Source organism: Tamandua tetradactyla, chromosome 10 (assembly GCF_023851605.1).
Source record: "Tamandua tetradactyla isolate mTamTet1 chromosome 10, mTamTet1.pri, whole genome shotgun sequence".
NCBI lineage: Eukaryota > Metazoa > Chordata > Mammalia > Pilosa > Myrmecophagidae > Tamandua > Tamandua tetradactyla.
Genome location: NC_135336.1, coordinates 47,651,256 through 47,663,831, shown reverse-complemented (window position 1 = coordinate 47,663,831; position 12,576 = coordinate 47,651,256). Strand labels below are relative to the sequence as shown.

At 38.8% G+C, this 12,576-nt stretch overlaps 1 protein-coding gene across 5 annotated transcripts in view; it reads right to left on the bottom strand.

Moving 5' to 3' along the window:
* The window catches only part of TOMM70 (translocase of outer mitochondrial membrane 70), a 56,097-nt gene extending 52,688 nt beyond the window's left edge, over positions 1-3,409 (bottom strand). For 2 of the 5 annotated variants that reach the window (XM_077118594.1, XM_077118595.1), the window contains exon 1: positions 2,193-3,409. In XM_077118594.1, coding sequence (XP_076974709.1) covers positions 2,193-2,516 — 324 coding nt within the window. In that variant the 5' untranslated portion in view covers positions 2,517-3,409. The remainder of the gene's footprint in view (positions 1-2,192) is intronic. The other 3 variants (XM_077118592.1, XM_077118591.1, XM_077118593.1) reach the window with 3 other exon arrangements.
* Between the last annotated feature and the right edge of the window lie 9,167 nt (positions 3,410-12,576).

Genomic DNA, 12,576 nt, shown 5'->3' with positions numbered 1-12,576 from the left:
GCTCAAAATGGAATGTGGTTAAACTTTAAGTACCTCAATCTCAGAAGGTATCAACTGTTATTCGATCCCTTTAGTGATACCCTAAAATCCCATTTATTAAAAAAAAGAAGTATGAATATTCTTTGTTTCTGCTTTACAAATTTTGCTATTTCCAAAAAAGATAATTGGATATCACCTATACCGCACATGAAAATGTTAGCTCATTCTAATCTAATTCACTTTATTTTACATTAAAACAAACATAAGTCAGCAGACAACAACTACTATTCACTGATATGGAACCTTGAACAGGCAACATATATCTACTCCTTCATTCCTTAAAAATTATAGCTATTACTCAAGTGGAGAAAGAACAGTTAGGACATCAAGACATTGTCAGTATTCCATCAGTTGAAACAAATGTTTCCCTATTTACAAACCCACTGAGAATGCCAATTTAAAGGTGCTATTTAAACAAAATAAATTTCTCCAATCACAGATAATTAATAAATTATAATTAACAGTTAGATATATTCAAGCCGCTAGTAACACTAAGGATTAAACACTATAAAAAAACACAGAGTGGGCCAAGGTGGCTCAGCAGGCAAGAATGCTTGCCTGCCATGCCAGAGGACCCGGGTTGGATTCCTGGTGCCTGCCCATGTAAAAAAAGACAAAGACAGGCTTTCAGTATTTATTGCCTACCATTAGTTAAGATACAAATTTTGGCAAGAACGTGAGATCCCAGGTCTAAACCCACAAATTCTATGAGTACAGACAACATTATTGCGCAAACAATGGTCTGTGCAAGTGTTTCACCCCATTTAATTGGGAGACAAAATTAAATCATTTTAAAGCAGTTCAAATTACACAAGTAATTCAATCTTAAAGCCTAATTTTTAATGGCAGCCAGACGGAAAATATATATATATTCTGATACTGCAAAACACCTTGAAACTTAAAAATCATCACAAGAGTTGACATAGGCAGTGTTGAAAAAATGAAAAGCTGATTTAAGGGTATCTAAAATCTGTAAGGCAGGTTGCTAAATTCTATTAAATACAAAACAAATCCCCAGGGGGGAGGGGACTGAAGTGGGGTAATGTTTAGTTAAAACCTTCTTTGTGTATAGAAGCTACCTTTATCTGTGGAGATTATGTTTAATTCAGAACTTTTTATGTATTCTTCCTTTATCTACTCTTTTTCTGTGATTAAAATTAACAAATGAAATAGGAAATGACCAATTTCAGATATTTAGCAATGACATAATACATACAAATGCTAACTAATTCAAAGAATCCTGGGATAATTACTCTCATTAGCAGCACATTCTAATTCTGAAAGAAATCTGAGAGATAATATTTTAATCTCATTCTGCAGGGATGACACTAAGGTCAGGGAGATAAAACGAATTGCCCAAAGTAACAAAACTAGAGAGTGCATATCTTCTAGTTCTCACAGTCCATGGGTCTTGGCAACACGCGGTATCCTTGCTGCATTAAAAAAAAAAGGCAATGTTTTATCTCCCATAAAGAAGATTATCTGTATCTTTTACCGTCTAACACAATGCCTGACATACTGTAGACGCTAAACTATGGTAGTTCTTCCCACATCTAAATCTTATTTAAAGCTAATTTGACTATCTTTACTAACGTCAGCCTAAATAGTATATAATTGAAACGAACCGCATTTGTTAATAAATCAGTGATTCTCGAATTGGGAGTTACTTGACCAAAGGTTTCTCTGAACTGTTATACAACTGCGGTACTACTAACGTACCAGATTAAGATAAAATCCACACTCCCTCTCCCTGAAGGTTCTTAACGATTAAGTTCTAAATCCTATAAATCACCAACAATTCAAATTACAAAGTACCAATCACTAAAAGAATTCGGCTTCCTATATTAGTTAACTAAATACAATCTTCACGGCTACAAATGTCCCCGGTACCTATAACATTAGGGATAGATGCTGTGTGACTGAGAAGAAAAGCGAAGATTTTTCTGAAACCAACAGGAAACTGTCAAAAAATATCGCTAACCCGCGCCTTCTGGCTATCCCATTCCCTATAAAGGCTGCCAGAAATAAGTATCCCAAACCCATTACGCTGCCGTCTGGCATGTTCCTACTTAAGGGAGGCTCCTTGACTGGCACCAGTTAAAGAAAATCTATATCCCCTGGGTTCCACCTCCATGCCCAGGACTGCTGCTCACCATTTCCAGGTGAGCGCCAGGGCCTTCCGGATGACCGCTGCCGGGTGCTGGACTGGCCCTGCCCTCCGGGGTCTTCCGTTCACTGTTGCGCTTCAGGCCTCCTGCATCGCCCCGGCCCCCGGCCTCCCTGCGCCGTCGCTGACGGTTCCACAGGTACACAGCACCCGCGCCGAGCAGTAGCGGAGCCCCGACCGCTAGCGCCAGCTGCCATCGGGGCAGACCCCCAGTGCTCGGGCCCGCAGTCCCGCCGCCGCCCACTCCACTCCCGGAGCCAGGTGCAGTCGCTGAGATTACTGCCGCCTCTACAGGCTTAGAGGCGGCCATGACGAGTGTCCTCTGCCACCACCTTACTATCGGTCGCGGACGCCCAAAGTCACCAGGAGGCGTGCGAAGAAAGATGGAAAGTCAGGTAGGCAGTGAACTACCGACCACGCTAGGTAGCAAGAGCAAACGACAGAAAAAGGCCAGAGGTCACCGGAAGCCCGGGGCATGCCGGGCCAGACCTGGTCTTCCTTCTCCTACTCAGCCATAAAGGGGAGGAGGAGGAAAAATTGCTTCCGGGTTAAGGAAAACTACTGGCTATGAGGAGGCGGCCTGGGGAGTTCTTTCTCTTTCCTTTCTCCGCCTTACTGTCGTTTGAGAGAATCACTTCTAGGGCTGTGTGCCTCCTGTAGTAGCCGCCACTGACCCTTTCGCTTTCAGAAAAGAAGGGCCCTGGGTCATTTTGCATAGCGAAGCTGAGGAGGGGAACGTATACAGCAGGTTTGTGATTCGCTGGTCATCAGAGCAGAGAAAGAAGCGTTTTGCAGCGGTACGATGAATAAGCGGGGTGCAAAAAAACTTTTGAAGCTTATTGGCTGGCAGGGGCGGTGGGCGGGAATTAGGCCGAACTGCTCAGTTTATTGGTGGATTTCTGACCCCTCACTTTCCGGTTACAACCGCGTTGGCGTCTCTTTCGGCTTTGTGTGGGTTTGCTTGGTTGTCTGTCCACGTGTCGGGGAAAAGCCAACGGATTGGAAGGACTTTTAAAGATGTATGAGAAAGAGCTCAAAACTGAAGATAAGCAAGCTGTATCACCGATCTTCTTATTTCTACCATAGACAGTTTGTATTTTGTACGAATCTAGGTTATTTGGGGCTAAACCATGTATCAGAAATCAGACCTGATGGAAACCGGCAAATCTACTGGTTGTTGCTACAGTCGAAAGGGCTTGAACCGGGATTCTGCGGCGCATCATCATGGATTACGAAAGCGATGACGTCTGTGTGTTAACAGGTTTCCGAACTGAGTGGGTAGTAATTCGAAGCCCTACGGTCCCTACCTGCTTCCAGCTTTCTTGTATGTATATGCATTTTCAGCTGGATTGTGCCAGACACCCCAACCCACACCCTCAGTCCTGGAGCACCTGCGTCCTCTGCAACGCTCTCATCTGCCCACTCTTGTTTTGCACTAGCTCTCCGCACTCTTCTCGCCTCATTCCAAAAATCTCAATTTCAGTGTATGACTTTCGGATATCTAGTAGCTTTGTTCATAGGGTCACCCATCTCTCAAATCTTATTTTAATTTTCTTCTTGTATTGTTCTCTTGCCCAGCTACTAATTAACAGCTGTGGACTTAAATTACAGGTAGTGCTGTTAAATTTAGGGACTTGAGAACAAGTCAGAGGAAGGGCCTCAGATGGTTACTGGTGACTAAATTAAAATTAAACAGACTATTTTGAAAAGCGACTAAATAAAAACAACGTTTTCCTTATGCACTGTACCATGTACCTTTTAACTAAAATATACAAATTTCCTTTGCAAGGCATTGTTTGGAACTCATAATATGAATTAAATTAGTGTTTAAAATTAGAATGTCCTAATTTGAAAGTTTCAGCATTATTGCTTTTCTCTTGCTCCATGAGGGTTCCTATTTAGTAAATTGCTCTCAGGCAGTAGAATTCCACAGGTACAGAGCTAAAAATGTAGGCTGAAAATAATAGCAGTGAAATTGAGTGGATCGAACAGTGATTGTTGCTGGAAATCTTCTGATCCCTACACCCCCAATCTTTGCGTTATGACGTTATCTACCTCACCATTTCAGAGGCCTCTTAGAGGTCTGTAGAATGCTCTTTTTTTCTTTTTGGCTTTTAAAAGGGAATTTATTAAGTTGAAGCTTACAGTTCTAAGGCCATGAAAATGTCCAAACTAAGGCATCCAGAAAAAGGTAGCTTAACTCCAAAGAAAGGGCCTGTGACGATCAGGGTTTCTCTCTTAGTTGGAAAGGCACATGGTGACATCTGCCAGCTTTTCCTACCAGCTTCTTAAAAGGGCTTTCACTAGGGCGTTTTCTTTCTGTGTCTGTGTGGCTGTGTGGGCTCTCGGGTAGAATGCTCTCAATTCCAACCAGTTTTGTAGGGACTAAAGCATATTTTAAAATTTTTAACTTTTATTTATTTAGTTATTGGAATAGATAATAGAATGTTATGGCTAAAATCCAACAGCTGCAAAGTGTTCACTGTAAAGTTACATCTAATCACCATTCCTTCTCCAAAGGAAATCAATGTTAGAGTTCTTAAAAAAAATTTTTTAATTAACTAATATTATCTAAAGGGTTGATTTTGTTCAGTTTTATTTTTAAGATCGGCATTAGTAAATGAGTTAGTTCTTGGTTCTTTTATACTTTATTAAGCCTCTCATTTATGATTTGCTAGCCTGTTCAGAAATGTTTTCTATTTCAGAAATATTCAGAAATCTTTAATATTTAGTTAAATATTATTTAACACCCTTTTGGTATATATGAAATATTCTACACTCAATGATCAGTTCCCTGTTTTTCTAAATTGTAACGGAGAGAAGTAAAAAACCATTTCATTTTATATATGGGAACATAGACATTTTCTTTTTCTTTGTAAATTAATGGAACGCAGTAGAAACTTTTTATTGGTCTATGTCTTAGGAGGCAGTTGAATCAGCTGGAAAGTCTTAATGACCTAGGATATGGAAAGCCCGAGTTTTTACTCTGTGTGACTATAGGAACCTCTGCTTTCTATATACTGTGAGGGGTTGATTAGATGATTTCTAAGACACCTTATAGCTTTAAAATTGTAGTCTATATCCCCTCACTAATTGCACATAACAGGCTTTGCAGACTGGTGACATTGGCAGATAGCTGTTTGATTGGTGTCCGAACCTTCTGTTGAGTCCACCAACATTTTTATATTAAACTTACAACTTCATTTCCTTTAAAGTTTCCCTTAGGTTTCCATCCTCTCTCAGCTTTTCTTCACTGAAAAACTACTGGAAGAATTGTTTATACCAGTTGCCTCTACTTATTTATTGCCTATTTCATCCACAATCTCTTGCAATCTAGTTTTTAAATTAGTTGATCTGAAACTTCTTTAGAGTTATTAAATTCATTGTTTTTGTCCTTTATTTTCATTTACTAGGGAGCATTTGATACCACTGGTTACTCCCTTGTTAGAACATTGTTTTCTCTGGCTTTCAGGTTAGACTCTTCTGGTTCTTCTACTCTGTCCAAACTCTAGGGCAATGCTGTCCTATAGAAATTTCTGTGATGTTAGGAATGTTCTGTATCTGTACTGTTCAATATGGTAGCCACTAGCCACATGTGCCTTTTGAACCGTTGAAATGTAGCTAGTGCAACTAAGTAAATTTTAAATTTTATTTAATTTTAATTAATTTAAATTGCCTCATGTGGCAAACAACTATCAGGTTGTACAGCACAGCTCTGGTCTTCCTCAGGTGTGGAGATTCATAAGGACTTGTCCTCTATGAATACTTTCCATGAACAGTACTGGAAAGTAAAGTAAATCTCAAGTACTAATTCTCTACAGACAGATATCTCTTGCATGACTGTTCACTTCACCTACAATTGTATATTTCTACTACTTGCTGAGCAGCTTTGCCTAAATGTCTCACTTTAAAAATATATATAATTCATCATCTTCCTTCCTGTTTTCATCTCTTCATATAATCCCTTTATTCTCTTAATACTACTCATTGCCTTACTGGTTACCCAAACTTAAAACCATAGTCCCTCCAGACCTTTCTCTCTTCATTCCTACATAACCAAGCCAGATGAATGTACTGAAATATACATACATAAATACTCACAAAATCAGCTGTGGACTCCTACTGATTCTTTGCAGTACCTTTTGTATGTTTTTATTTTCAAGCCCATTGCCACTTCCCTAGTTCATATAAGTGAAAACACCTCAAAGTATATCTGACGCATAATAGGTACTCAATAATAGTAATTTCTTCTTTTCTCTCTTTTTTCCTTTGCTTTCATCTTTCCTAAACCCTGTATTATCTTCCTACATAAATTTCCGTGCCTCCAGTACCTCTCTTCTGTGTGTCATCCTGCACCTTAACACCAGGTTATTCTTCCTAAAGCGTAATTTCAGTTTTATTCCTGAGCTCAAATACTTCTCCACTTCCTGTAAGACCTTCTCCACTTCCTATAAGGCTACATGTCTACTCTACCACTCCTCACATGCTTCCTTTATCTCCTTGGTTCACATTCTCAGCACTTAGCAGTGCTTGAAATGATTTACTTATGTGACCCCTTAATAGGACATAAGCTCCATTAGAACAGAAACTTTGTTCATCTTGTACTCTTAGACCCCAGAAGGTGGCTGGCATATAGTAAACAATCAAAAAATATATTTTTAAAGTAAGTGAATATTTCTGTTGAAGGTATAAAAGAAGGTAGAAGTAGCTTTCAAGCTGAAATAGGTGGGATATTTAATTTTAAAATATTTATTGAGTGCCTATTATAGCCGACATGCCTCTGAAATCCCTGAATTCTTTTTCTGAATCTTTCTTAAAATATATTACTTTTCTACCTTGTTTTATAGAAATACAGTTGTCCTAACTCATCTACTGGGCTATAAGCTTAGGATCAGCATCTGTGTCTGTTTAACCCTCTATTTTGTATAGTGCCTAACCCAATACCTCCTCTAATCCTATATGCCAAAGCAAAGCAATATGTTCCCTTTTTTTGCCTGTTACCATATAGTAGTTTTTATTTCCTCCCTACAATTACCATGTTGCCAAATTATTTGTTCTCATGTGTGTGAGCCATATTCAATTCTGAGTCCTTGAAGTATAGGAACCGTATTTTATTCGTCTTTCTGCTCCTACATCTATTACAGTGCTGTGCAGATGATGGTTACTTGTTAAATGTCTTGTTTATCCACCCAACCAATACCTGAACTATGGTCACTGCTGAATAAAGGGTTGGTGAAATATTTGAACAAGTTCCTGGCTGCTGTTTCATCTCTGTTACTGCTGCCAAGATTTGGTGCCACCAGATCTGGTGTCACCATTGCTGTCCTTCACTACAGGTATCAGCTAGGATATCACCTCAGCTACTGTTGCTACTGCTGCTTCTCCTGACACTAGAAATAGTCTATTTCTGTCACCACCATCATAGCTGCTGGTTCTCAGTCCTAAGGTGGCAGCCACTGCTGCTACCTCCACCACTGCAGCTGCTTCCAGTTGGACCTAGTTGGTTTGTGCATTGTATCTCAATTATGATATAGAGAAGATCCTATTTTCCTCTTAACCCTCAGGCTGTTACTTTTTCTCCAGTCTTTCTCCTGATGGTTTCTGCCGTTTTAAAATCCCATCAATGCATCATTTGAGTGGGCGGTACTGCTTTTCTTCTCAGGAGGAATGTGACTTTCAATCAAGTGTTTGCTCTCTTTGCTGTCAGAAGGAGCCTCTACATTTATCTAAAGGGAACAGTCTACAGTAACACTAGTTTCTTCTCCTTAACTAAGACTGATAACTCATATGCATGCTTTATGCACTCATTTGTCACCTTTCTTCCCACTCACACAGATTTGTAAGATCTTTTCTATCTTCATCAGCTTAGTTCGTTGCCACCCACAAGAACTTATGTCACTTGCAAATGTTGAAATGTTGACTTGTACTTTCTTTTATAAAGATATTACATACAGGTTGTGCTTATTGTGTTCTGCACAAGGCTGCTGGGACAAGAGGCTGAGGTTCAGCTGGCACATTGCTCACCAATGTGCTTTATTTTTCTGATTTTCAGAAATAGGATGTCCCATCACTAAGTGATGGGCCTGCAGCAGAGCAACCGTCCATAAAGGGCACCATATATTAGAATGGTAGCCCTGGTTATGTAGATCTGATTTTAACAGCACAACCTGAGAGCCTCTAGACTGTGTGTCCATATATATTCATTTTCTTGTTTTCTAACCAGTGGAAAAATACCATCAACTACAGCAATAAAAAAAAATTTAACCCACAGATAACAGTTTCTGTACCTATGTTCAAATTATTTAGTGCTGTTGATCACACTACCCCCAAACTTGGTGGCTTAAAAAAACAACTATCACATCTCATGAATTTGTTGCTTAGTTATTTGGGCAAAGTTTGATGAGGCAAATTTGTATTGATTCTCCTGTTATCCTGGTGTCAAGAGAGATCACTCTGTTATTCAGCTGGTAGATGAGTACTTAGATGGTCTGAAGAGTTCAAGATGGGTTTTCTCATTGGCACCTTGGTGGAGATAGCTGGAAGACTGAATTTGCTGGACTCATCTAAGGCTATAGACCACAGCACCTTCTTGTAGTCTTTCCAGCATGGCAGGCTCAATGTAGTCATATTTCTTAGGCAGGTCATGGGTCCTAGAGAGTGTGTCCCAAGAGCCCCTGGCAGAAGGTGCAAAGCTTAACCAAAATTACTTCCACAACACTCTGGATCAAGCATGTTACTAAGGCCAGCCCAGATTTGTGAGAGGTGAAGTAGCAAAATGGTTGCAACTATTTTAAAACTATAACCTTGGTGGATTCTACAACCTTCCATCAAGAATTAACCAATGCTAATATTTTGCCATATTCTCTTGTGACTCAATTAAAAAATATTTTCGTTATAGAACTGTGACAAAAAATCATTTTAAAATCTAAATAAGCATCATAACTGATGGTGAAATGTTAGTAGTTTTCTTTTAAAGTCAGGAACAACATGAGGATGCCAGGTACCACTGTCTATTCACATCGTACTGATGGTGTTAGCCAAAATAATAAGACAACAATGGAAATAAATGTTAAATAGAGAATGAAAAGAAAAAAATAACTTTGTTTTCTCTGGGCAATAGAAAATCCAAGAAAGTCTGCAATCTACTAGAGCCAATAGAATAATTCAGCATTGTTTCTTGGTAAAAGATTTAACATACAAAAACCAGTAGTATAAAATGTAAGTACTATAAATTAATTTAAATGTAAATAGTGTAAATGTGAACATTGTAAAATAGTGTAAAATGTAAAAAGATGAGTTTTTATTCACAGGAGAAACTAATTATAAGAAGTAAAAACATTGAGAACACTTAAAAACTTATGGAAGAACATGGAAGAAGAGCCTGCCATATTCATGGATGGGTCTAATATTTTAAATATGTCAGTTCTTTAATCTATAAATTCAATCAAGTCAATTTCAACATGGTTTTCCAAGGTATTTGACAAGTGAATCCTAAAACTCATCTGTAAAAGTAAAAGACCAACAAGCCCCCAATCTTAGGGTTTGTTCTTATGAAGCTTATCCCTGCAAAGGATAGACTAAGCCTACTTAAAAATAGGCCTAAGAGTCACCCCTAGAGAACCTCTTGTTGCTCAGATGTGGCCTCTCTCTCAGCCAACACAAGCAAACTCACTGCCCTCCCCCTCTACATGGGACATGACCCCCAGGTGTGTAAACCTTCCTGGCAACATGGAACAGAAATCCTAGAATGAACTGGGACTCAGCATCGAGGGATTGAGAAAACATTCTTGACAAAAAGGGGAAGAGAGAAATGAGACAAAGTGTCAATGGCTGAGAGATTTCAAACAGTCGAGAAGATATCCTGGAGGTTATTCTTATGCATTATATAGATAACACCTTTTTAGTTAAGGTATATTGGAGAGGCTGGAGGGAAGTACCTGAACATGTAGAGCTGTGTTCCAGTAGCCATGTTTCTTGAAGATGATTGTATAATGATAAAGCTTTCGCAGTGTGACTGTGTGGTTGTGAAGATCTTGTGTCTGATGCTCCTTTTACCATACAGTATGGACAGATGAGTAAAACATATGGATTAAAAATAAATAATAGGGGGAACAAATGTTAAAATAAATTTAGGATTGAAATGCTAGTGATCAATGAAAGGGAGTGGTAAGGGATATAGAAAAGAGGGGAAAGAAAGGCTAAAATATATTGGGTAAGTGGAAATACTACCAGTCAATGAGACGGAGGGGTAAGGGGTATGGTATGTATGAGTTTTTTTTCTTTTTTTATTTCTTTTTCTGAATTGATGCAAATGTTCTAAGAAATGATCATGGTGATGAATATACAACTATGTGATGATATTGTGAGTTATTGATTATATACCAAGAATGGAATGATCATATGGTAAGAACGTTCATGTTTGTATGTTATTATGTTTAAAATGAAAAAAAAAGGTAAAAGGCCAAGAAAGTTCTGAAGGAGAAAAATAAAAAAATGCTATGGATGGTGTGATGCACTACCCAGGTCCTCTCACCCCAACTTTGGACAACTCTAAAGGACTCTCCTAGTTGCTGAGCACCCCACAAGGATGACTGATTCCTTCCTTGGGACTAAATCATAGTTAAGTTCCTCCTTTTGCTCACTTTTGCTTCCTTCTCCTGCTTCATCCATTCTGAGAATGCTCCTTAATAAGCTCCTGTTCTCTAATTTCTATCTCAGAGTCTACTTCCTGGAAAATTGAGCCAGAGACAAAAGGATCATTTTCCTTACCAGAAATCAAGACATTTTAAAATTATAATAATTAAAATATTCTGGCCTTAAGGACATTATGCTGAGTGAGATTAGCCAGAAACAAAGGGACAAATACTGTATGGACTCACTGATATGAACTGACATTCGTGAATAAACTTGGAGAATTTCACTGGTAACAGAGACCATCAAGAGATAGAAATAGGGTAAGATACTGAGTAATTGGAGCTGAAGGGATACAGATTGTGCAACAGGACTGAATGTAAAAACTCAGAAATGGACAGCGCAATGCTACCTAACTATAATACAATTATGTTAAAACACTGAATGAAGCTGAATGTGAGAATGATAGAGGGAGGAGGGCTGGGGCACAAATGAAATCAGAAAGAAAGCTAGACGATAAGCATTGAGATGGTATAATCTAGGATTGCCTAGAGTGTAAAATGACAGTGACTAAATGTACAAATTTAAAAAATGTTTTTGCATGGGGAAGAACAAAGGAATGTCATTACTGCAGGGTGCTGAAAATAGATGGTAATTAATATTTTAAAATTTCAACTTATGTGTGTGACTAAAGCAAAAAAAATGTTTATTTGGTACAAAATTTATATTTTGACTAGTGCATCTTCTAATATAACTTATGTAGATATCTTGGTTGAACAACATAAGTACATGAAACTTTGGGTAAGACATGAGATTTTGTTGGTTTGTACAGAGTGATGCCCCAGTGAATCCCAGAGTGATTTGATCAGTGAGTGGAAGAGTATTTGCAAAGTCCCCTTTGGGGAATGGTGAGAACGGGGGAAAATTCAAGTTCCCTAAGTTGAATTCTTGATATTCTCACAAGCAGTGTGGACAACCAAAGCCATAGGCTGAGCCCCCAGTCTTGGGGTTTGTTCATATGAAACTTAACCCCATAAAGCATAGGTCAAGCCTACTTAAAATTAGGCCTAAGAGTCACCCCCTAAGAGAACCTCTTTTGTTGCTCAGATGTGGCTTCTTTCTCCAGCCAACACAACAAGCAAACTCACTACACTCCTCCTGTCTACGTGGGACATGACTCCCAGGGTTGTGGACCTTCCTGCCAACGTGGGACAGAAATCCAAGAATGAACTCGGACTCAGCATCAAGGGATTGAGAAAAACCCTAGAATGAGCTGAGATCCAGCATCAAGGGATTAAGAAAATCCTCTTGACCAAAAGGAGGAAGAGTGAAATGAGACAAAGTGCCAATGGCTGAGAGATTCCAACCAGAGTCGAGAGGTTATCCTGGAGGTTATTCTTATGCATTAAGTAGGTATCACCTTGTTATCTAAGAGGAAATGGAGAGGCTGGAGGGAACTGCCTGAAAATGCAGAGCTGTGTTCCAGTAGCCATGTTTCTTGATGATGATTGTATAATGGTGTAGCTTTCACAGTGTGACTGTGTGATTGTGAAAACCTTGTGTCTTATACTCCTTTTATCTACCTTGTCAACAGATGAGTAGAACATGTGGAATAAAAATAAATAATAGGGGGAACAAATGTTAAAATAAATTTAGTTTGAAATGCTAGTGATCAATGAAAGTGAGGGGTAAGGGTTATGGTATGTATAATATTTTTTCTTCTGTTTTCATTTTATTTC